At 36.5% G+C, this 26,316-nt stretch overlaps 1 protein-coding gene across 2 annotated transcripts; it reads left to right on the top strand.

Moving 5' to 3' along the window:
* The first annotated feature begins 141 nt into the window (after positions 1-141).
* On the top strand, positions 142-14,768 carry LOC140162151 (uncharacterized). Of its 2 annotated transcripts, none has more exons than XM_072185425.1 (6): positions 142-277; positions 8,396-8,495; positions 10,049-10,269; positions 11,514-11,664; positions 12,479-12,652; positions 14,457-14,768. In XM_072185425.1, the coding sequence occupies exons 2-6, from the start codon at positions 8,408-8,410 to the stop codon at positions 14,606-14,608; spliced, it is 786 nt and encodes a 261-aa protein (XP_072041526.1). In that variant the 5' UTR covers positions 142-277; positions 8,396-8,407; the 3' UTR covers positions 14,609-14,768. The 2 variants fall into 2 exon arrangements, with proteins under 2 accessions (XP_072041526.1, XP_072041527.1); XM_072185426.1 differs by having other exon boundaries at positions 158-220.
* Positions 14,769-26,316: the final 11,548 nt, after the last annotated feature.

Raw genomic sequence — 26,316 nt, 5'->3', positions numbered from 1 at the left:
ATAACCCTACTGGGGTCGAAAAAGATCTTTAATAAAACTTTCTAAACTGTGAATCTTGGATTACCACCCCTGAGCCAAAATGATTTTTTCATAGCGCCACCAATAATGAATACGAGCTTTGATTGGTTGATCAGATGTCACCTTTGACCTTAGAATAAAAACAGGGAGGCTTGAAAACTGCCATTTAAAGCGAATTTTGTGACGACTTTTGAACAGATTTGTACGTATTCTGCGCTTTAAGCAAATCTTTATAGCATTGATTTGTGTAGCTTGAAAGGTAAACCATATGTAAACTGTTTTCTTTCGCTGCTCAGGTCGCTAAATCACATGGAATTTTTAACATTAAAGTTGTTTTCTTTAAACTTCCGTGGTCGGGGTACGCGCTGGTGAATTGCGATCGCGTAAAAGTGACAAGGTCGCCTACTACGCGCCGAACAGACAACCAATGGGTCAACCGACTTGTTGTCAAGTGCATTGATCAGCCAATCAGCGTGATTGCTTATTTTTTCTGTGTGTACGCTCGTAGACGCTTGGCGCACAGCTCGGACCACGGATGTTTAAAGAAATTAACTTTACGTGATTCGAATAAGCGGCTAGGGGACGCAGGGGTAACCTTGTCAATCACAGTCGGAGGGCCATCATGCGCGTTTTCCGTTAAAGGTCAAATTATTAACGGACGCGACCTTGGCAAAAATGACCGTCGCACTCTTGGGTATGCTTTTTTACCTTTCCCGCGGAAAATTTCAATTTGAAATGTATCGTATTATGTGTAGCCAATCATCTTGGGCAATTTACAAATAAATTGTATTGAAAATATCTTCACAATTCTCTACTTGCATGACTTGATTTCCATTTTGTCTACTTTTGTCGTTAGAATTCGTGATTTTTGCGTTTGCATTACCTTCAAATTTATTTTCGTTGCTAAGGACTTCTAACCCGGATATTTTCTGTCTTAACGCTTTAATCATTCTAATTTTTAGCCAGACAAGTAATTTCAACCTTTATCTATCGATTAGTCTTTGTCCCAAATTTTGAACTTAAAATTCTAAATTGTTATAATAGTTTAAATTGGTTACCCAGATTAGGCCCATCGACGAAAATTAAGTAAACAACTTCATAACAATACCGCGTGACTTGACACCATGAACGAGTACACGCGCGTGACTTTGTTGCGCCTTAAGCGCGCCATTCATCTGCGTTCAGTGAAATACGCAGCGCAGTTTAACACTGCTCGCATGAACCTTCTCAATGCTGTTGTCGCATGGCCTACTGTTTACTGGTATTTTTCCGTCTTGTAAAATACCCTTTTCATCCCGGCAGGTTTTTGTCTTAACCAACCAAAAATCTTGATTTTTTAATATAAGGATAATAAGCCATGTTTCTAATCATATGCAAATTCCTGATTTATGAACTCGCACCATTTTTAAAATAACGCAGTTTTTCTTACTATTTATCTCAATTCATGACAAAAATTTGTGTTTATGTGCCCATATCATATTCCTTGCAAAGTTACGGTATTTTTTGTGAACATATATGGAATGTTGAAAGCCTTTCTTGTAGTTATATATAAAATATATAGCTATTAGGAGTTGTAGAGAGAAATTTGGAAGCTTTTAAAACTGCAACCCAAATCAAGCAAATTTAAATTTTCGTTGTGTGCGTATTCATAGCGTACAGTTTAATAATAGCGCGTCAAAGTTGAATGGCCCTCCAACTGATCAATGGTTATTCTATTGTCCGCCAAAGTTTAAAGCCAGTGACATCACCGATACGTTTATCCATGATCAATCCAATCGATAGGCAATTATCCCACCAACGGTAAATCGACTGCATGGTAGAGCACCACTGTGCGAAATTGACCAAGTTTAACATGTGCGCATAAAGTTGCATGGAATAAAAGTTAAATAAATATAAAATATTACAATTTGAAATGACAAAAAAATTAATAATGATAACAATGAATAGTTATCACAATGTCAAAATCATTCATTCGTTCATTTTTTATTTCATAGGCCTATATATCACAAAACATTATACTACATATTAAAAATAATAATTTAATATTGGCTATCAAGCATCATCATCCATCATCAACATCATTAGTCATCATCATCATAATAATAACAATAATAATAATAATAATAATAATAATAATAATATAAAATAAATATTAAAATTGTAAACTGTCAAACTTTATGTTATAAAGTTATGTTAAATCATTGGCCATTTATTTATAGCCTATAGTATAAAGATACCACATAAGCCTATAATCTGCATTTTAATGTGAATGTTGAAAGACCATGATAGTTGAACATATAAATTCAAAATTTAATAAAACAATATATAAAATAATAACAATGATAATATTGCTACACTAAATATATGAGAATAAATAAATACGTTTTGTACTAAAAAGAAGAAATCTTACTATTTCTATAAATTTAAAACACATAAGATTTAATATCCTGCTTTTTTTTTAAACCAAATAAACGTTTTCAACTTAGATGTAGGCCTAGGTATTTTCGTCTCAAATTCTCAAGTTATAACAAGTTTAAAATATTCATTCTGTCAGTGTGCGGGACATTACCAGGCCTACAAGACGTTACGAAATGGTATATTTAACATGTTTAATTAATAGGCCTATAATAAAAAAATGTTTTTCTTTAATTAAAAAAGAATCCTGTATTATTATAGTATATCATAATCATCATTTTATTATTATTATTTCGGGTTTTTTTTTATCGTAATCATAACGAATAAATTAAGTCATGACATACATGCTGCTGAATCCAGCCTACGAGGTATAGGCCTACCTGGCTGAATCGTAAAGTTTTAAAGCATGCCGCCATAGCTCATCCACGATCTTGATCCTATTTTTATCGATATACATCGATCACTTATCGGATTAAGTATTGGACATAATAGATGAAGTATTTGATTGACAAGGTTACCCCTGCGTCCCCTAGCCGCTTGTTGATTCGATTGTAGTTCGAAGTTTAGCCCGAAACATCATGGCCCTGTTCCTTCCTTCGTACGGAGAAGGACAGTGGAAATCGTAGTGACGGAGGTGTGAGTACCTCGGGCTATTCGAAGTTGTAAAGCTTATTATCATGATTATGGGCGATCTTTTCATGTTTTCTTTTAGACCACCCGAGCTATCATGGCTATATAGGGTTAAAATTGCGAATTTATCAAATTAAACTTTTGCATCAAGGTAAAAAATGTTTAACTTTTAGCTATACAAACTTCCGTTTTATTTCATCAACAAGCTTTATTTTGTTCCAAAATCCATATTTTTATCGCTATTTTGGACGTAAAACTAAAAGAGCTATATAATATAGCTAAAATAATAAATTCTCGATCATGAGAGCTCAATAGGCACGCAATGACAATTGCGTCGGCGTACAACGCTATACCACACACGCTTTGGGTGGCGCTGCATTTCCTGTGCGTGCACAATCGATCGCGCTATCGTCATGCATGCATGATCGTGTCATTCCACTAAAATTGCAACATTACGCAGTGCACGCAGTGCACGCAGTACATTCAATGATTCATACTCTCATGATCGAGAAACTATTGTTTTAGCTATAGTTGCAAAACCGGTGATGCCATCTCCGAAACATTCGCGTCACACAAGCGCTTGATGTACGGCAGATTGTACGCTCGTTTTGACGGTAGGCCTAATTCTAGCGTATCATGCATTTTCAAGTGCGTTTGGTCATGTGTCTTATGGTGGAACCCCAAAATACCTGGTGGCGTTACATTTTTCTCTCCTCTCTCTGATTTAACTTGTTGTCACAAAGCTATTCTTGGTCCATTTGCATGAAGTTTGGGCTCATTATACAGCTTGATTATTCTAATTTTCAAATATGTTTCACAATTTGAAATTCAAATTTGTTTAATTCTAAAGTGAAAAATATTAAAATGTTAACGATGATAAATCTGATGGATAAGTGGTAGAGGATAAGTGGTAGAGGAGTATGTACAATCTCTACATGTATGGCAAATGCTTTGAAGACATGACATCTATTTGAATTTTAAATTATATCACTGTCAAATTGTGTGCTATACATGCAAATCATACCTCAAATGAAAGCTTTATCATTCATTATTCATATTCAGGTATTAATTTTATCTAATTATGTTTACAAGTATTTTTTCCTATTCACTTACACACAAATACCAAATTTTTCAGTCACAACATACGTTTTGGCTTTCAATTGTTGTATCTTGAGAACTATACACCCCAAGATAGGAAAAGTATATATTTTTGGAAAGCTTTTTACCCCAGGAATCTAAATATGCAGTTAAAATAAATGTAGGATACACTCTAAAGAAAATATTTTCAAAAATGTAATCAACATTTGGTGCATGAAGTTACGTATATTTTCACACCCTGTATTACCACTTTGGTCAATCATAACTATAGCAAAAGTATACATTTTATTAAAGCTCATAGTGTGGCCTGTCACAAAATTAGATTTCATTTGAGGTATTCTATATCAGTAGCAAATGCAATAAATTATAAATTTTCTAGCAAAATTAAAATTTTTCATGATATCACCCTATATATTTTCTTACACACCCTGTATACCAACTTCAGTTTTGCATAGTTGGATTCCTTGGAACATAAGCTTTCCAAAAATGTATAGTTTTGCTGGTGTGAGATGTATAGTTTTAGATATGTATCAATTTTAGTGAAAAGTGAGACAAATGATCAAAATCAGTGCTTGTAACGCAAATGTGCCCCACCATATGACACACGACCGTTTGTACATGTATATGGTCGCATGTCATGAATTGGTCATCTTTTGTGTAACATATTGTTTTATGATAAAAATATCACCAATCTTGATTCACTTCAACACAACTTTTAATGAATACATTTTAGACCATTAAGGGGTACTACACCCCTCGATAAATTTGTGTCTATTTTTGCATTTTTCTCAAAAACTAATAACACAGTGGTATCAAAAGTTATGTATATTATAGGGGCAAGGAATCCGATTACTGCACTGGAATTTCAGTGACCCAAGACAAGCGGTTCGTTATTTATGATAAGAAATAAGGTACCGCTAGTATGTACCTCATTTCCTATCATATATACTGAACCACTTGTCTTGAGTCACTGAAATTTCAGCGTAGTAACTGGATTCCTTGCCCCAATAATATACATAACTTTTATTACCAGTGTGTTAGTATTTTTTGAGAAAAATGCAAAAATAGTCACAAATTTACCACAGGGGTGTAGTACCCCCTTAAAAGTATATACATTTCTGGAAAGCTTATATTACAAGGATGCCAAATCAACAAAGTATAATATCATAATACAGGGTGGGTAAGAAATATACAGGGTGGAACATCAACAAGATTAACATCTTTCGAGTCATGGTAAACCCCATAGTTTCTTTTTCTGAAAGCTATGTAGCTCAAAATAAATATGGATTCAGAAAGACATTGCATGGGCCCTTCCAACAAATTAGGAAGAAAGAGTTTGGTATCCCTTGCGTTAAACATACAGGGTGGTCAAAAATTGAACAAATAATTTTACAATTTGTATGACATTATCAATCAAAACTTTTTTCCTCCATGTCTGGCACTAAAACTAATAGCATAATTGAATTCCTCATAAAAATTTCCTTAAAAATATGTGTACTTTTGAATAAGCAGGGTGACTCGGGCAAGAGATAGGCCATTTAGAAATGTCGGAGCATTACGTACACACTTTGTACAGTAACATATAGGGAAAACTGTCTTAATTAGTATTTAATTAGGCAATTAATTAGTTACATCTTTTGTTACAGTTGATCTACTATGAGGTAGATTAACAATCCAGGATGATATATGTGCAATTTGGTGTCCATGCTAGTTGTACTTTTTAAGATACAAAGGTTTGAAGTTTGCCATATTTTCACAATTTTGTGTACAAACCTATGGGGCTCACCCGCCCCGGCTCACCCGCCCCAGCTCCTCCATTGACACATCTTACATAATATTGAAGTATAAATCTCAAAGTAGTTGTCTAATTGACTTGGGGTTTTTGCATTTGACAAAGAACATAATTATCTACAAAATGACACCAAACTTTCTAAAATAGGTATCGTACTTTTAGAATAAACTAAACTTGAAGTGGGAAGAAAGCATTTTCATGTTACGGCTCCTCCATTTTTGGGTGACCTATTTGTGACATGCGACCATATGCATGTGATGTGTCCAGCTAATCGCCAAACTTGTTTTATATAGTAGTTTTTACATGTTTAGTAAAGTTGATATACTTCTGATGACGGCCAGACAATTTCAGCTTCCTGAGAGTGAGGACACTCTTGTACATGTACTTAACTTACGAAACCACAAATTCACTAACTTCAAGTTCAACTTGCACTACTCACAAAATAATTTTATTAATGGCCACCATCCTGCACCATTTATGCTAATTTGGCGGTGGAGTAAATATTAAACACTTTTCCACTTTAAGTGATCAATGTTTATGATGTATTTTTAATACTTGTCATACAATAATCAATTTGGTGTCATTTTAAAGAGTATAGGCCTACTCTTTCCATAGCAATAAATAAAATTGGTTCATATTGTTTCAGTTTTTAATAGGATTAATTAATTAATGAATTGGTGATTACGGTGGCGGCTAGGGAGCCATTTTCACACTTTCAAAAGTTGATTTTAAAGAAACGGGAAGGTCCATGTGACATGCAAACACAATTTCTGGATTAACAGACCGATAACAGAAACGATAGAGCTGTACAATTGTACAAAATATACATTTTGTTTATTAGGCCTAAAATTATGTGCAAAAAATGTGTTTCTGTACATTACGTGAGTCTTGGGATGTAATACACATGAATTATGGTGAAGGTTTTGATAAGTGAGGAAAATTATTGGGTAAAAAACAAGGTCAAAACCATGAAGCAACTTTTTGAAAACAAGTTAATGGTCATTTTTCTAAGGAGTTTTTGTCTTGAAAAATGTTTTTAAGATAATCGTAAAAGCAAGAAACATACCGTTATAAAATTAGCATCACTTCCATCGACATGAAAAGATTATCAGATGAGTGATATGGGAATATTGTCAGAAAAATACCTCACATTTTTTGATAAATTTATTTGTCATCCTGAATTTTGTAGAATTGCATCATGCAGTAAAAAAAGATGTAAAAAGCGCTTGAAAATGCATGATTTTGTTGATTCGCTACCGGATAGCGTAAATTACCTCAAAACTCGCATGCGTGTACGCGAAAGCATCTGCAGAGCTGGTATCACCAGTTTTGAATCAAGCTATTACATCAAAAATAGCTATAAAAAATGTGAATTTTGGAACAAATTATAAAGCTTGTCAGATGGAATAAAAGGTACACTTTGAAAACAAGTTACCCTTGTTGAGAAAGTTTAATTTGATAAATTTTAGATTTTAACCAGGGCTATAGCTTGGGTGTTCTAAAGTAAAAGTCAGGATCACCACGATCATGAGGTAGGGTTGATTCACCAGTCTTTCAACTGTTATGCACCACTTGTCATTTTTGTTCTGCCAAGCTTAATAGTTTTGAGATCGGGGCCCATGGACTCAGGCTAGATCATGTGATATTACGGTCATAGAAGTGTACCGTAGCGATTGCTGAATTGGTGATGCAGGGAGTTGTAAGTTCTTACATGCATTGTAGAAACAGGACAGGTGTATTTTAATTTGAAAGTTGCTGAATTTAAGTCATTATGGTGCAATAATTACTTGTGTTATGGCTAATTGTAATATGTAACAAGGGCAGGCTGCTTCTTTGTCTTACATTCACAATAAAAAAACACTGATCTAGGGTACCAAAAAATGATGGGACTCTAGCCTCATTTCCCAAACAAGCTGTGTGGCATTAGGCGAGTGAAAGTCGATTCCGAGTTTATCGTCCCCGCCCGCGTCACTTTTTGGTAACCAAAAACACCCGCGTCAAATTTTCAAAATGCCAAAATAATTCATTATTTTCAAAGTATCAGTGTTTCACCAGTTTTAGCAATTGGAAACATATATTTTGTTTGTAAAACATATAAATTCATAACTTGAAAGCAAAACGAGGCCCTTTTCTAACTTTTCTAGTCCCTACCCATATAAAAACATGTTTATAAACAACATGTATGAGTGTGGCTTTAAATCAACACGCATTTTAGGTCAATAATGAAATCTGATGAAATAATGAAAATGAAAAAGTCACCTCACCAACCGGGGAAAAAAAAGGGACGATAAACTCGGAATTAACTTTCATTGGCCTTAGGTCTAACGCAGGCATGACTTGGTTCTTTTACATGATGATCAAGACTTCAGCGGTCGGCCAGTACGAAAAGTCTTTCCAAAATGAGTTAAAATAATTAAAGGTAGCATTATTTTTATTTTCCAGAGTGTTGAAATCATGCAGACATCAGTTATTGATCAGGAAAACACCAACTCGGCCGTGGCGACACATGGACGTTTGGGCTCAATGGCTGCTGGAAGACAAGGTGGGAAGTATTTCAGTAAAATAATGAAATCATAACAAAGGTTATGTATTGTGGTTCCTTGGTTTTTGCAATACTTTGTCATTTTAAAATATTAAAATTTTAAAATATTGCTTAAGGGAACAAACCAAAAGATTGATGACGTCCTACAAACGAAATCGTTTAGGGGGGGAGGGGGTAAAAATAATTGATTACGTTTGTAAAAAAAACATCGGTCTGAAGAATATCATTATTATTATTATGTCAAAATTTTCAACATTTCATAATTACGTTTCTGGCAGGGATGGAGGGGGTCGGCTGAGAAACAAAATGTTTATAGGACGTCATCGATCTTTTGGTTGGTTCCCTAACTTTGGAATGTCATTTAAGCTACAGCTCTGAATCTGAACATGGGCTTGTTTTAAAGCTTTCACACCCTGTTATGTTGTCATTTGGTTTTAAAGATTTTACTCATTTAGCCAAATAAAAGAAAATTGTCTCACGTCCCCTGTACGTAAAATCATCCCTTGTTGGATTTCTAACTTTTTTTCTTTTTCGAAATGAATGTTTGTAGTTGAATTTCACGGATAAAATAATACAAAACAATAAACAAGATTTCCCAGTCCATTTCCCTCAACAAGTATATTAGCAGGGTGTAATGGGTGTGAGGATTTTTTTGTCTACATACAATGTATGATAGGCCTATAGACCTAATCTTGGTTTGGGCAATTTCAAATATCAAACTTCCTGCTGTCAAATTGGAATATTTATGTGATAAAAACCTTATTTCTCATTAAATTTATGATGTCAGAAGGGACATGAGATAAATGATTTTATTTGTTTGGCCTAAGGGTGGTGGTAAAAATCATACCATTACTTTAAAATGCTAAATAAAACCAAGTAATCCTTAAATTGTGACATGATCTGAATCTGGTCTAATCAGACCAGAGTTGGCAATTAATGAAATTGAGATACATTGTAAGGAGCACAAAATAATAAAAAACATTTAAAAAATAATGGACATATGAAAAGTTCATACTAGTAACTTTGCAACCAAATATGCCCAGGGAGGCAGGGACTTGTGGATTTCAACACTTGCAATAACTTATTTTCACAATTTGTCAGTGAAGTGGTTACATAACTCTCTATAGAAAAATTATCAAATTCGTGGACATCGTGGAACATTCAACTACGCTTGTTACTCCGCGACTAATCATGCTAACTACTCGCAGCATAACGCACTCTCACGCGTCCATATTAGCGAGGCTATCTGCGTATAACTGCTTACTACGCACAGCCACGCAAAGAGTATGTTCCACGATGTCCACGAATTTGATAATTTTTCTATAGTAACTGGATCACACACCTTTTGGAATTGGTAGTACATGCCATAGACTTTTTAGGGTTGTGATCATTTCGATCGTGGTGTATAACTCAAAAGCGTGATCCAGTTGACATAATGATAATCGGATTACACTGGCAAATTTCTGACTTTTGTCTGAGTGGATCAAATTGTGTCACAACTCACAAATTGGATTTTTCTGACCAAGTAAACCTTTATTTTGTTTAAACCCTAGTTGCCAAAACATTTGGCGGCTCTAGTGCGCCACTAGCCACACCCAGACGTGCACTCGGTGAGCTCAGCAATGACCCGTCAAAGAAAGGACTAGGAAGTAGCACCTTTGGAAAGAAATTGTTGAACACTGGAGATGGTAGCAACATTGTCTTCAAGAAAGCTGTACCATCACAGATGGGACCCGTCTTCAAGAAACCATCCATTACAACTCCAAGTCTCCAGGTGGGTAACTATCCAGTGATGATAAAATGTGATGTGATCAAGCAAAGAGTCTGATGTCGATCAAAATCAAAAATCAGTTTTCAAAAGTATTACATTTATAAGCCACTCTCAGAGAGATTTATTTTGCTGAAACCCCCATCATAATTTGATTTACAATTCCAGAAATGAGACCATTTTAGTGTTGCTCAGAACAATAAAATACAAAGGAAGTTGAATACTATTATTGGCTATATCTCAAAATCAATAGGGCCTACATGTATTCCCGACATCTGACTCATTTTGCTTGATCGCATCACAAATGTGTACATCCAAAAGGATACACTTGTCAGCTGCTACAAGTGTCTCTTTTTGCATAATTAATAATGCAAATCCTCCCCGAGTCACATGGTTTAAGACTACAGAAAACAAATCCTAAACCATGTGACTTGGGCAGGATTTGGAATGATGTTTATCCAGGGTTCCCATCTGGCCTCTCCAAAAAACTTACAGAATTATGAACAATAAGTGTCTTGGAAAAGTCATGCAACTTTGATATTTGTTGTGAAATTTCCAGAGAGGTCAAAGTTTTCAAAGAGAAATAATTGAGAATGCCCAATTTGTTTACAAAAGTAAAAGTGCTCAATTGCACCAGAGCTCCTACAGCTCTCTTTGACAACATTTCAGGAGTATGATTTACTGAGCTCCTCACTACTTGAATCCCTAGATGTTTTAATACAAGATTGAGCTCCTTGTTGAGCACCTAAGTAAACTCAGGAGAGTGATTAACTGTTAACAGAGCTCCTGCAATTTTCAAAAATGAAGTCCTGAATATTTCACCTCTTTTAACCAGTCAATAGCACAATTTTGGGGTTTTTCTTAGGTCTTTCTGCTTCGATTTTTAAAAGGCACTGTGCATGTAATGTAAATTTCAAAAGAAAAATTGTTTGCTTTTCCATAGACCACTTTCAGAAGTTGGGTCGGTTGGTCGGGTAAATGTTTTTTTCTTGTTTTTTTCTTGAATCTTTTTTTCCAAGTACCAAAAGTATGTGAAATACTTGTTTATATGTAAAACACACACTAACCACAGGATTTACAACAAAGACAAGTTCTATTTAAACAGGATTCTAACAGACTTCAATTTTAAAATTCCATGACTTTTTAATGAAAATCACACAATTCAAGATGACAGATAGGATAACATTGGTACTTCAGATTCAGATCAGCACTCATCAACAGAATTATTTGCTCCATTTTATTCCAACTAGGGCCTCACCTCCAAGAAGAAGCCACTGAGACTGAAACAAGAAGGAACAACAAAGAAGTCTGCAGCACTCAAGATGTCAGAAGTGGTGCCAAGTGTGTTTGAGGATGTCTTCCCAGATGTTGAAAATATGCACATCTTTGATGAAGAAAAATGTGAGAGAACCAGTAAAACTTGTCTGAAATTTGTTTTATTCTTATAACAAATCATTTAATTTTAACATTTGCGCAAAATCAGTTGGGAACTCAGAAATATTCAATTTTCAGTTTCTTATAGGATAGAAAAAAGCATTTACCAGGGTTTGAAAAAAATTTTAATTTCCTGGGAACACCAATATTTCCTGGGAAGTAGCTTCCCAAATTACCCACTTTTGCGAGCCATGGCATTTACAAAGCTGCATTTTGCAGAAAACCCCATTGAAATTGAATAACCAGTTCCAAAGATATGAGCAATTAAAGAGTTCCCAAAACAAGAGGAAACAAAAGGAAATGTTTCCTTTGTGTGGCTATATCTCAAAATCAATATTTCCAAGTTCCGACTGATTTTGCTTGATCGCATCACATATACTCAACATTTTGAATGCTTAGAATTGTATCAAGTCTTTGATTTTGTGACTCGATTGTCAGAAAACATGCTAAAAATACATGTTTTTGGTTTTTTTTTTTCAAGAAATTGATAAAATGGTGAACTATTTCTTTTATCTTCAGTTAGTACTAAATGAATGATTAGGATTGAGCTGTTTCATTTGGCAGACTTTGATTTCTTTTATTCCCCCCCCCCCCCCCACAACGATTTTTTCTGGAATGGGGAGTAGTGAAGTATTATAAGTTTTAATTGCACAATTCTTCAACAGTAATGCTTTTAGGAAAACTGGAAATTTTGAGACATAGATCGTTTTTTTTTCTTTGTTATTCTACAATTGTGCCTATATTATATTTAATATTGTTTTTTTTTTCTTCACATGTTTAGATTCATCAACACCTGCACACCTTCCCGACAGTGAATGCCTCAGCAAATTTTTGGACAGAATAGGATTTGTGAGGGCGCCCCTTATCCATCATGCAAAGATGAATGATACAGACCGAGACTTCTCGCACTTACAGATAGAATCCAACTCAAGAAGAGAGAATACAAATTTTGAAGGTAAGCGAGGGCTTCAAAACCCCAACACCACCCATGGCAGAACCATGAATGCGCAGCATGATTGAGGGTGGGTGTTTGGAACAATAGAATGTAACTGAAGTGATGGTTTACTAAATGTCGGTAAATAAATACTTCCAAATTCCAATTTGTGTGTATTTGATCACATGGCTGTTCATATGGACTATTATAAGTGATTCATGGGTGACTCCATTTGAAATCTACACTCCCTGTGTGGGAGACTTAAGGTCATGTCTTCCATAGGGGGTGTATGGATTTCAACTGGAATAACCCATTGTTCGAAAATACGCAGTGCATCATGGGAAAATGTCGACATCCAAAGCCCGCGTAATACGAATACAATACAGAAACATACATCATTGTAGGGTTAAATGTCATTATAATGATGTTACATGCGAATACACACTAAAACAACAATTGTTATAAAGTGACACCCCTTGTAGCAAAAATGACGCCCCTTGTATCAAGGCTTGGGATTTCCTTGTAAGTGATAATTGCAGGTTTGAACCTTGGTGGTGGTTAGTAGTATAATGCTTTTGTGTAAAGTTGAGTTAGCTTAAAATTCCCCTGGACAAGGTACTTACTGCTAATTGTCTTGTATGATGCAGGTAACTCAGAGGTCGTGCATTGAATTGGTTTGAATGAGGAATACTACGGGAATCAGCACCTTTTGTTAGAAGTCATGCATGAGTAAAGTGGATAGCCTCTATTGTGGAATGTCTAGGGTGTGCTAGCCCTACTATAGGGCCTTTTAAACACACTATATCCGAGAACCGCTAAAACTCAATAACTGCTCCACCCGATTTTTTTTTTCTGGGGAATTACTTGTCACTGGGTTTAGCAGTTCTCTGGATATAGCCAGGTTTTATGATATAGCATGGTTTTGGATCACCACAGTCGAAAGGCCTATACTAGTAGGGCTAGGGTGTGTGCGCTCTTGAAGCTGCGAAGTCCCTGTATTGTTGTAAAGTGTGCTGAGGCTTGTGGATCAACGTCTAGCTGTTGTGCCTGGGCGTAGTGCACTATAAATCACTGCACTCTTTTTTTGTTTATTTAATTTCCTCTTGTAAATCAGCTTTATTTATTTGAATACTTGAGTACAAACTTGGTCATGCTCCAACCCAGAGAAGATTTACAGGCGGTCCCATATAATACTAGTGAAACATCTGTTTCAAACTAGTGAAAGAACCAGTCCATAGAAATTTCAATTGAATGAATACAAGCATGATGATTCTCCTCGTACACTGTGTGAATGAACACCCGTGTGTGCGTGACGCGAAAGTGAATCCAACTTTGCGAACTCACTTAAGATTGGTTAGCATTTTCATTATTGTATCCATGGTCGTGCGTTTGCATTGTACTTTGAAATATGCGGCAAACTATCGCAGTCGGATCGCGTACAGCTGTTGGCAGATGTGTTCATTCAATTGGAATTTTTACTTCTATTTCTTGTACTTTTCTACCTGTATTTCTCATTCAAAAGTGGGTCGAGTCGATAGTACGTTACCAAAATAAGATTATTTGAACAGGGTACCGATGTAATGTTCAGAGATCATCTCAAAACGCTTATCGACCCAAGTTTTAGAATATTTTGAGTAGGCCTACGGTATTTGAAATTTCGACTCTGGAATGGGAATCAAGAGTAAAGAATGGTGTGATTACTAGACTGGTTCTCAAGTACCCGGATGTTTCAGCATGGGACTGCTTATAAATCTTCTTTGGCTCCAACCTGCCTTAACTCATATATTTGTAATAATAAATTGTTTATTAATTTTTATTTCCACAGATCCCATCATCAGTTCCTCATCATCATCATCAGTGTTTGATCTACCAAGTGGAGCCGGTGCCATGTCGCTACACTCCTGCCTTCTGGATCTTCCGCCAGTAGAATCAGTTGACTTCATGGACTTGAACAATATCCCAGATTTTCTGGATTAGTTGGTCACCAATTTGGGATATATATGTCTACCGCAGTGATGTAGTCACACCTCATTTGTGACACTACTCCATGTGGGCCAATAAGTATTCTGAAAATACCGAACTTAAAATACCCAAGAATAGACCATTTTGGTGAACAGTTACATGCATGTAGTCTTGATTTTCTACGAAGGATTCTGGGAATTATGGAAATGCGCCATTTCACAGTTTTGGGATACAGGTGGGTTTACTTTGTAACCAACACTGTGTCCTTGCTTTTGTACAAGAAGCAAGTCACCAGTGGTCACACTGTATTTTACATCATTTCATTATGGTCAATACTGTAGATCTTTTCCTTGGCATAATATTAATGCGATCTCATGACTTGTTTCATTTATGAGAGAGAGGAAAAAGTGTTGTTTACTCATGTTACCTACCTTTTTTGTCTTAAAACCATAGAATGTTGCAAATGGTTAGTTCATAATCTGTGGTCCAGCACTGTGAGCAGTAGCCAGCTGTGGTGTGTATTCCTCCATTGTTAACACAACCTATACACTCTCTCTTGTAGATGGTGCCAAGTGTGGAGGTGTGTGTGTTTTCCAACTGGGGAGATTCACACACCCACATTCAAACTGGGGAGATTTTTTTACACAAATCTCACAGCAACCGCCATACTGTGGAGGTTGCTCTAATCAGAAAATGACAGGTGGTATACCCCTCTATGGCTCAAAAACCCCATTTTTGAGGTTATCTTCAACTGTGGAGCTCCACGGTTGTTAGCAGACTCCACAGTGTGAATGTGACAAAACACACACACCTCCACAGTTAGAACCATTTACAAACGCTTGGTGAAGTTACTGTTACCTACTGTTTTGTCTCAAAACCATGGAACGTCGCAAGTGGTAGCTTCATGTGGACTTATGTAGTGTGTTTCAGCACTGTGTAAGCAGTATACCAACTATGGTGTGTGTGTGTGCCTCCATTGTTAACACCACCATATACTTGGAAAAGTTACTGTGATTGCTAACAAGACAGGGTATGGGAATGAAGCTATCAACATGATTAAAATTATGAAGTTCTATACTGTACATCCATGTCAAAAGGATGCACTTGTCGGCTGCTACATGTGTCTCATTTCACATAATAGCTAGGAATAAATAAATACCACGCTCATCTCAAGTGGAGGTCCCTTCAAATCTTCCCCCTGTCACATGGTTTAGGAATGTTCTCTGTATTCTTGACTTGGCTTGGGAATGATTTGAAGCGATCTCCACTTGAGATGAGTCTGGTTTTTATTCCTAGCTATTATGTGAAAAGAGACAAATATAGGAATCGGCAAGTGCATCCTTTTGATTGGATGTACACATTAAATTTCACTCTATGGGACACAATTTGATGAATTCAGTTTAATAAAATACCAATGCCAAGACATGTAAACAAGAATATTTTCACAAAAATGTGTTGTCATCAAGCAAGATGAGTTGTTTGTTTGCAAAATCTGTATTAATAATTGCTTGCATTTCAACCTAATTAGCACCCCTATCACTTTCAGCAAGTTCTTATTAAAAGGAGGAGATGAAAGTCAAAAGTGGTCATTTACAATACAATTTAAATATTAAAAATACAATGAACCTGATAAAGTCAAAATCATAATCTTGAAGCCATGATAATGTATGATTTCTTTGAAATTTAATTTTGTTATAAATCTCGCTACATGTTTTAACCAATCATGAAAATCAAAACTTCAAAAGAATTAAATTACATATTGTTTAGGCAACACTATAAAACAACTCGCTTTGCTTGATGTGATAACTAAGGGAGGACAGCGTTTATGGTCTACTTAGCTCAGCAATGCTTTGCTGTACGTCTTCGATAATGGTTCATGTACGCCATAGCGTTCGATAGGAACAAGCAAACAGTATACGAGTTCGCCGATACTATCGGAGCGTTCAGCAGAGCAACAGGATTATAAACACGGTCGATGGTAAAACCATAATCAATTTCCTTTGTGTTCAGTAAGTACGATAGGACCCACTCATCAACTGCTCAAGTGGTCATTAAATAAGCATGTCTGGGGTCATGTCTGCGGTCAATAGAAAGTCAATGTGTAAGTTTATGTTTACATAAAGTGGTGTAATTAGGTTTCAAGTGGTTGTTAATTCAAGCATGGTCGTAAAATTGATTCTGTTTTTATTTTGGTCAACGCATGGTATCGGAGCGGAGTGTACAATTGAGCGGAGCCTGACAGAGTTTGCTACAGGCTTTTATGGGTTTGGGCTTTGATAAAAGCCAGGTACCTCTCCGATACAATGCGCTATCGCAGCCAGCAAAGCATTGCTGAGCTAAGTAGACCATAAAAGCTGCCCTCCCTAAGTTATAATAAAGATTGTTGTTGATGGTGCAAATCCTACCTGTATTCAGTCTACCATACAAGACATGTAAATAATATAAAAGAATTGTAAATAGTAAATATTTGTAAATCATGTTATTTATATTTCTGCTGCACATTGGTTGCCAATTTTTATTGAACAACCTGCTTTAAGGGCTTGGATAGAAACATTTATACAGTATTTTTTGTGGGACATGAAAGCACATCAGAATTGCATCCTGAATACGAAGAATGTCCATGATATCAAATAATTTTGATTTTTTTTTTTTTTTTTTAATTGCACTATAATACAAATTTTATGGCAAATTATTAAAAATTGATATATTTCATATTTAACAGCCCTGGAAATAAAAGACCTAAACAGATTTAGGTATTTGGAGGGGGCTATGTGTTTCTTCAATACGAAAGGTCAAAATTTTCAAATGATGGTTGGCTTTTCCTCCCAGCTACATACACTTTAAGTACATATCATTAGATTTATAAAGTTTACTACAAGGACTGAAAAATAAAAAACAATTTGCCAAAAAAATGGGGAATTATATCGCCAATTTCAAAAAGTCATAATTATTTGATACCAGAAGGACATTCCTTGTATTCAGAATTCAATGTCAGATGTGCTGTCCCACAAAAAATACTGTGCAAATGTTGCTATCCGCTCCCTTAAAGTTTGGCAGAATGAATTGTTTATCAATTTTTTTTCTTTTTTGATGTATAGTTAATTGTAATCTAAGTAGTAGCGTGAATGGGCTATTCCATTTAAAATCCACACTACCCTGTGGAAGATTTTGTAAATATCCCACAAGGGGAGTATGGATTTCAAATGGAACAAACACATTAGACAGCTCCATTTGTATATCATACACTCTTTGAGAAAGATTCAACTTGAATCTTCTACAGAGAGAGGGTGAATTTCAAATGGAGCTGCATATCGTGCTCATTCCATTTGAAATTCATACTCCCCTGTGGAAGATATTTCCAAAATCTTCCACAGGGTAGTGTGGATTTTAAATGGAATAGCCCATATGAAGAGTTCAGATGGAAAATGCAATATTCAAAAACATATCATGGAAAGAGGATATTATTCCGCAAAATACTCTACAAAAGTGCGGTATTTCAGGCTTTTTGAGTAATATTATAATACTCCCAACAACAAAATTACTGATTTAAGAAGACCACATATATCGTATAGCATTTTGACCTGAGCTCTTCAGATGTAATCAGGCTCTTGATGAACCCTGTCATGAATGTCATGGTAACCAGGTCCGTCACACGCAGGACTTTTTTTTTTTGGCGGGGGTTGTGGATTTGAAAAAGTGGGACTTTTTCCAAGCAAGGAAGGGCGATTTGTGAAAGCTGGACCTCGATTCTTCCCTTATGTTGGAGCCATTACTGACCAAGAAAACATAAAATTCTTTTTGTGCACGCTACCTTAAATTGGGATTTTTGGGGCCTTTTTTTATAATCAGAGATGTCACATTTCCGGATTTATCCGGATTTCCGGATTTTGGGGATTAAAAAAAAAATTCGGATTTTCAAAAAAAAAAAAAAAAATTTTAATTTTTTTTTTTAATTTTTTTTTTTTCCGCTTTTGGAGTGGCCCTATTTTCTTATCTTTCTGCTTCACATATATCAACATCAGCCATATTGTCCATGTAATAAAGCCAAAAAACTTTTTAAGAGTGTCTCTTGTACATAAAAGTATAGGAAACTGAAAAGCATGTTTTCTGGAAGAAGGAAGCACTTTTTATTAAAAGTGTAGAACAAGCCAGGAGCTTTGAACTGTTCTTTTACCCTCTGAAATGGCCTTTACTGTGGTGCCAAATGTGCAGAAACCATCGATATGGTTCGGGGGGCTTCGCCCCCTCGACCCCTACCAAGGCTTCGCCCCTGGACCCCACCGGGGGCCCTTAAGCGGGCCCCCGGACCCCCCGGCCGTGTTGCGCGAGAGCTTCGCTCGCTGCACTCGCTTCGCAAGTTCAGGATTTTTTTGGGTCAGCCTGTGACATCTCTGTATAATACTTTTGCATATTTTTTAGAGGGTGACTCCCAGGGGTAGCGCTAGAACTAAACACTCGAGTGTCCGCAGGGACCCCCGAACTTGCAAAAAATTAAAAAGTAGGGGGTCCGGAGTAGAGTTTGGTGAGTCCCAGTTGCACAAATGCAGCATAAATAGTATATCTGCAATAGCGCTAGATTGAAAAACTGGGGTCTGCAGGGACCCCTGAACTTGCAGAAAATTTAAAAACAGGGGGTCCCAACTCTATTTTGGTGGGTCCGGGACCCCAAAAAGCAACTTAGCGCTACCCTTGGTGACTCCCCCCTGCGTATGGGCCTGATGGTAGCCATAGAGAATTATCAACAATGTCTAAAACAAAATGGCAGGATGTCATGTGATGAGCCTTTGATTTTATTTATCCTCTGTGTTTATCGTAATGTTTCTTTTACCGTCTGGATAAATTTTTGTTGTTGTTAGATAATGATTATTAAAGTTTATAGCAAAATATTTGTAGTTGTGTGTGTGCTAATATATGTTACTGTCTTATCAGAATGTGGATCATAAATTAAGGTAATTTTGATTTATACACACTTGGGACCATTCACAAACACTTGTTATGGGGGCCTGATGCAAAAAGGGGGACCCTTAAAAATTTTGACCCTCCTAAGGGTGGGGCCTGAAAAAATGACCACAAATTGTCCTGGGAAAATTGAGTTTATATGCTTTTCTATGGGGTTGACCCATAATTTTCATGTCAAAAAGGGGCGGCCCTGAAATTTTTGAGATCTGAAATATTTTTGTGATGACATTTTTTTGCATCAGGCCCCCCCCCCTAACAAGTGTTTGTAATTAGTGCCAAATAGACAAGTCTCAAAAGTAGAAATTGTTATAGCGTAGTGCGACAGGGAAAGCTAAATTTTCATCCCCATTTGTCAATTTTTAGTCATTTCAAGGACACCTTATACTCTCTGCCATCCCAATTTTATCCTTGGGAATTTTCTGTGTGTGTGGGGGGGGGGGGTTAAGCCCCTGAAAGCATAGGCGTAATACAGGTGCAACAGGCAGAGCGCATATACAATCTAGGCAGCACAACAAAGAAGTTAGCAGTTCAGGAATCGTAACCAAAGGATTCAGAAAATATTCGTTCACCTCAAGTTGAGTAGTGACGAATACGTGCATATTTCGCTTGCCGCAGTATCGAATCAAGCATGTAAAGTTAAATGCGCCGAGCGTACACAGGCAGTTTGTCTACACACTTGCGACGCAACCGTGAAAAAGAATTGACGACACTACCGAACTTGAGGTGAACCAAATTTTACAACTTATCCTTCAAGAGTTATTATGAGCATCAAGGTTGTCCCCATTTTACTTGTTTGCAGCTCCAAAAGACCCCCTTTTACCAGTACAAAGTTTTTGTACCTCCCCTGGAACAGAAAGAACAACTCGAGACCATTTTCATCATATTGGAAAATTGTTTTGGTTTCAACCCATGTGGAGTCCCAATCTTTGACCTTTTGCTCATAGCTCCACATGGATAAGTTGCAGATAGGTGAAACTGATTTTTTTTAATCATTATGATTAATATATATATAGGAATACCTTGGCATGGGGTTTGTATAAACTGATTAATTTCAAGTTTTCTTGTCACTTAGGGGTGCTTATAGGGAAGGGGCTTTATTAGGTTGAATATGGTACCCCTATTCCAGGAAACTAAACTAATATTTTTTCCCAATTCCTGTTTTGCCAATTAAAACATAGCCAAATCTTAATCCTTTAGTCACACTGTTAGTTCCAAGTGGCAATAAGTCATAATTATAGTTTTGCAATTTGGGGGGAAATGGGCCAAAAACATGAATTTTGTATGATTTCTTACAATTGCAGTCATAAAATTTAAAGACTTGTCACAAGTCTATATATATAACCATTAGAAATTTGGAGTTTTATGTAGTTTTCTCATAAATTTAGTTGTTCATGCTAATTGGATATACGAGGGGGTATCAAAAAGTTTTAGAAATCGCCCAGAAGTGAAAGAGCTATATCAATGAAATTTTGTCAGTGCAATCACTGGTCCTCATGTACATTATGGTCCAAAAATGGTCTCATAGGTATGTTTACTTTTTTACAGGTGGCACTAGATGCCAATAACCCGCTGCCCCAGTTACTGCGCATAAACTGCAAGATTGAGAAAATTGAGGCAAGCAGCATTATTAAGATCCTGCTTTTGAAGGGTTGCAGTGCCTAGAAAATTGATGATGAAATGAAAGTTATCTTCGGTGGTGATTGTGATATGTCACTGTCGCCTTTTGGAAAAGGAATTTTATTTCATCACAGATTTTCTGGGCACTGTAACCCCTAAATGGAACTTAATCATGCTGCATGCCTCAATTTTCTCCATTTTGCTGGTTATTGGTTACATAGGCAGGTAGTGACATCTAGCTCCTGTAACAAAAGGAAACATACCTATGAGACCATTTTGGACCATAATGTACATAAGGACCAGTGATTGCACTGACAAAATTTCATTGATATAGCTCTTTCACTTCTGGGCATTTCTAAAACTTTTGATACCCCTCGTAAAAGATATGAAAATGTATTATCCAAGAATAAGAATGCATAACCTGAAATTAGTCTTTGGGCCAAGTTGATTGTCACAGCATACGAAAACACCCTAAAAACACATGTTTTTTGCCCCCCCAAAAAAAAAAAAAAAAATTGACCAAATATTAAAATTTGACTTTTATTGCCAGTTAAGAACTAATAAGGATTAGGATTTAGCTGTTTTATTTGGCAAAACAGGATCATATTTGTTTAATCCCAAAAAAATATTGGGATTTTTTTTTGGAATAGGGAGTAGACATGTCGCTTTGTTTTTGTAGTGCTGTCAAAATGTGTCTCTGTAGTTGACCTCAATGTTTATCAACAAAGGCAAGGGACTGGTATATCAATATGCTTGAGTGAACCTCCATGCAACCACTACACTGTTCAATAGCCTTATTGTGATATGGCAGGAGTTTTAAAAACACAAGCCCTGAACAAATTATGATGAGCGAGCATACTGCCAGACGTCAGAAGTCAACTCATCTATATGAGAGAGCTTTGCTGTGTGCTGCAATTCTGAGACCACGAAGTGATATAACCAAATTCAAATGGACACCAAATTAAGGTGGGCCTTATATTATAACATCACAATATCAATATATTTTATTTTGAGAATTGACTTGTGACATCTCGCCAGAAGCATCACAAATTATTAATCCAAGTCCTATAATTTGTCTACTTTCTTTAACTCGTAAAATACAGAGCAGACAGGTCAACTATACCACTATATAACCATGGGTCTACTTTCCGGCATAGTGGTATAGGCCTAACATTTCCTGCCGATTACGAGCTGATCAAAGTATAGCTAGTCTTTAAACAGTATGGGATTATTTTGGGGCAAGTATGTGCATGTGACCGAGAACAATAAACTCAAAATAAACACACAAGAAGCAATAGTATTATTATCATTATATCAACTCATATTTTATTACATTTGTTATCTCCTTTTTCACATACTTATGTTATGGTACAAAATAGTTATTTCTTCACCTTCACTCGGTCGGACATCCGGGAACATTGTCCCCTTCGTCCCCTTTGCACAAGCGCGCGCATAACAACTAGCTCGAGAAAGGGGAACCACACATGTGCACACTGGTTTTACAAGTATATTTCCCCTTTGTGAAGTCAGCCCGATCTAGAGAATGATTCATAAAATTTTATCGCAGGCTGAAAAAAATAATGTTTTAATATATGTCTTAAAGCCCATGTCAGTTTTTAAACAAAATGCAGAATGCACTTTCTTTTAAAGATTTTGGACCCAATTTAATATAAACTAGCGGGTACCCGCGCTTCGCGCGGGCCCCCGCTAGATGAGTAAACGGGAGCGGTTAGTAAACGGGAGCGGTTAGCATAAACGATGGAAAATGGTAATCATGACAATTGGTATCGATTTAACAGCTCAATTATTAGGGCCTACTCGGTCAATGATGTGGTACAATTTGTTGCCTCCATTTTGCAAACGATTTCCTTTAGCATAATCTTTTGCGTAGGCCTAATTTGTGTACCAAACACCCTTTTGACTTGTTTTTTCTTTGTCTTTCCTTTTTTCTTTCAGTTTCTCTTTCTATCTATTTCCATTTCTTGCTTTCCCGTAGTGGCGTGCGCAGCACATTGAAGGGGGGGGAGGTTGTTCAGTTCCCCCGCATGGAGCCTGATTAGGAGTGTGAAGGGACAAATTTTTCCCCGCGAATCCCCCGAATGACCAACAAAAGTGTGGGGGGGGAGGGGAATTGCCCGCGTGCCCCCCCTTTTTGCGGACACCACTGCTTTCCCGTTATTTCGTTCCATTTATTTTCTTGCTTGTTCCCTTTCTTTCTTTCTTTCTCTCTGTCTCTCTCTCTAGCTCTTTCTTTCTTTCTTTCTTTCTGTTTGTCTATCTGTCTTTTTTGGTCTTTCCCATTCTTTCTTTTCGTTTCTCTCACCCATTCACTTTCTTGCTTTCTTTCTTTCATTCCTTCTTTTTTTCTTTCTTTCTTTCTGTCTGTCTTTCCTTCTTTGTCTTTCTTTCTTTCTGTCTTTCTTTCTGTCTTTCTTTCTGTCGTTGTCTTTCTTTCTTTCTCTCTTTCTGTCTGTCTTTCTTTGTCTTTCTTTCTTTCTTTGTCTGTCTGTCTTTCTTTCTTTGTCTTTCTTTATTTCTTTGTCTTTCTTTATTTCTTTCTGTCTTTCTTTCTGTCTGTCTTTCTTTCGTTGTCTTTCTTTCTTTCTTTCTTTCTTTCTTTGTCTTTCTTTCTTTCCTGTATACATATGTACATGTGGGTTTCTTTCTGTCTGTCTGTCTGTCTGTCTTTTTTTGTCTTTCCCATTCTTTCTTTTCGTTTCTCTCACCCTTTCTCTTTCTTGCTTGCTTTCTTTCTTTCATTCTTTCTTTCATTCTTTCATTCTTTCTTTCATTCTTTCTTTTTTCTTTCTTTCTGTCTGTCTGTCTTTCTTTCTTTGTCTTTCTTTCTTTCTGTCTTTCTTTCTGTCTGTCTTTCTGTCGTTGTCTTTCTTTCTTTCTGTCTGTCTGTCTTTCTGTCTTTGTCTGTCTGTCTTTCTTTCTTTGTCTTTCTTTATTTCTTTCTGTCTTTCTTTCTGTCTGTCTTTCTTTTGTTGTCTTTCTTTCTTTCTGTCTTTCTTTCTTTGTCTTTCTTTCTTTCTTTCTTTCTTTCTTTCCTGTGTACATATGTAGGCCTACATGTGGGTTTCTGATTAACCTCATATTTGGCCATACTAAAAAGTGCCCATTTTTGCGATCTTCGTGCGAATTTGTTCCACTTTTGCACGCATGTATGTGGCCGTTTCTTTCTTTCGTTCGTTCTTTCTTTTAAATTTGTTTCTGTTTCATCAAGTAGGCCTATACTATAGCAACATTGGGTTTCAAGAAGGTTGAGTTACATAGGCGTAACTTCAGGTGGTGGGGTGGGAGAAATGGTAATTATGGCATTATTGGTATCGCTTTTACCAGCCCAATAACGCGTGTTTGCATATTAGAATTTGACACAAATCCATTTTGCGTATTTTTGGTAGGCCATACCTTTTTTTAACTTCTTTCTTTCCATTTGTCACTTCCCCTTCCTTCCTTCCTTCCTTTCTTTCTTTCGTTCGTTCGTTCGTTTTCTTTGATCTCTTTTCGACGCATCCTTCCGTCCTCACTTTCTTTCATTCCTACCCTTTCCCACCATTTATTTATTTATTTATTTCACGCCAGGGCTCCTTGTCATTAAACATTTCTTTCCTCTCATTTCTTTCTTTCTTATTTTCCTTCGTTCTCAGTCCTTCTATCTCTCTTTACTTTTGCTCACATCATTTCTTTACTTCTTTCTCATTTTCCCTCTCTGTGTCTTTTTCCTTCTATCTTTATCTCTACGTTAGGTTTTTCTTTCCCTTTCTCCTACTCTGTCTTTCTTCCTCTCTAGGCCTACTCAAGTTAGGCCTATAGTCAAACGCATCAAAACTCAAAATTTATTTTCAAATTACAAATTTACAATTACATACCTTTAAATCAGTTGCGTGTAGCGTGATATGGACAGGCATGTGCCTCCGATCGATCTGAAAATTTAGACATTTCCACAGGAAAATTGCCGAAAAACTGCGGCCATTAAGCCCCCCCCCCGCCCACCATGGTCGGTGACCCCCCTCAATATGATGACATAACTGCTTAAAATCTTCTAACGGTAATAGCATTTACTGTCGCAATTTTTGTACCGTCTCTAGCTCTGCCATTTTTTGCGTCTTGAGGTTGACGCGTGCTCGCTCGCTGGGTTGCTATGCGTGTGTGCGTATTAACGTGCGTAGGCCTATAGCATGGCAACGAAATGACGGGCCACCATTGGTTGATCCACCAAATAAATCCAAATAATTATTTGTATTTATTCATTTATCTATTTATCTATGCAATTACCATTCATCTGGAAATGCTAGAACTTATTTATTTATCTATTTATTAATTTATTTGTCATCTATAATCTCTGACATGATACCGATGAATCGATCAGTTCCTCTTCAAAGTATCGATTATCGGCAAGTTCCTCTTTAATAGTATAGATAATGCCATGTTGGATTTTGTAGTGGCAGATTAGAAGCAGCTAGTGCCTTAACACGGTTGCGTCGTGAGCATACGAACAAATCGCCTATCTACATGTGTGTATACACCCTCTAGATTAGGTTTGCATTGACACTTTGAATCTGTCACTACGAAATTCAACATGGTGTTATGACATCAAATGTATGAAAAACTAAATTCCTGTCAATTGTATTCCATTGGGCTATTCCATTTAAAATCCACACTACCCCTGTGGAAGATTTAGCTAAAGTCTTCCACAGAGGGAGTATGAATTTTGAATAGAATAGACAATTGGGTAACTTCCATATGAAATACTCACTCCAGTTGTGGAAGATAGGTGTAAAGCTATAATACAGGGGGAGTATGGGTATAAAAATGATTAACCCTGATCAATTACATTTGAAAAACATACTCCCCCTGTGAAAGGTATTTCCAAAATCTTTCACAGGGGAAGCATGGATTTTAAATGGAAAAGCCCATTGAAAGAGATTGACCTTTTTGGTAAACCCCATAAGCCTTTGCAGGTAGACCTGCAATGTCATCACACTGATGCGCACATTGTTACTGCACACTTCACAGCTTTGTAAAGTGTGGAAAAGATGTTTGCTAAATGATGTGCACATCGGCGTGACATCAAATGACAACATCTCAGGTGTATACCTGCAAAGGCTTATGGGATTTACTGAAAAGGTCAACTGACATTG

Source organism: Amphiura filiformis, chromosome 10, assembly GCF_039555335.1.
Source record: "Amphiura filiformis chromosome 10, Afil_fr2py, whole genome shotgun sequence".
Classification (NCBI taxonomy): Eukaryota; Metazoa; Echinodermata; class Ophiuroidea; order Amphilepidida; family Amphiuridae; genus Amphiura; species Amphiura filiformis.
Note: the sequence above shows the minus strand (reverse complement) of the source record. Positions and strands in the feature narration are given on the sequence as shown.

What these genes read in the sequence shown, in the direction of transcription:
- LOC140162151 (XM_072185425.1), top strand. Translation starts at nt 8,408, where the DNA reads ATGCAGACATCAGTTATTGATCAGGAAAACACCAACTCGGCCGTGGCG. An exon ending in TTACAACTCCAAGTCTCCAG is followed by an intron (nt 10,270 to 11,513) that starts GTGGGTAACTAT and finishes TATTCCAACTAG; the next exon opens with GGCCTCACCTCCAAGAAGAA. An exon ending in AGAGAATACAAATTTTGAAG is followed by an intron (nt 12,653 to 14,456) that starts GTAAGCGAGGGC and finishes TTATTTCCACAG; the next exon opens with ATCCCATCATCAGTTCCTCA.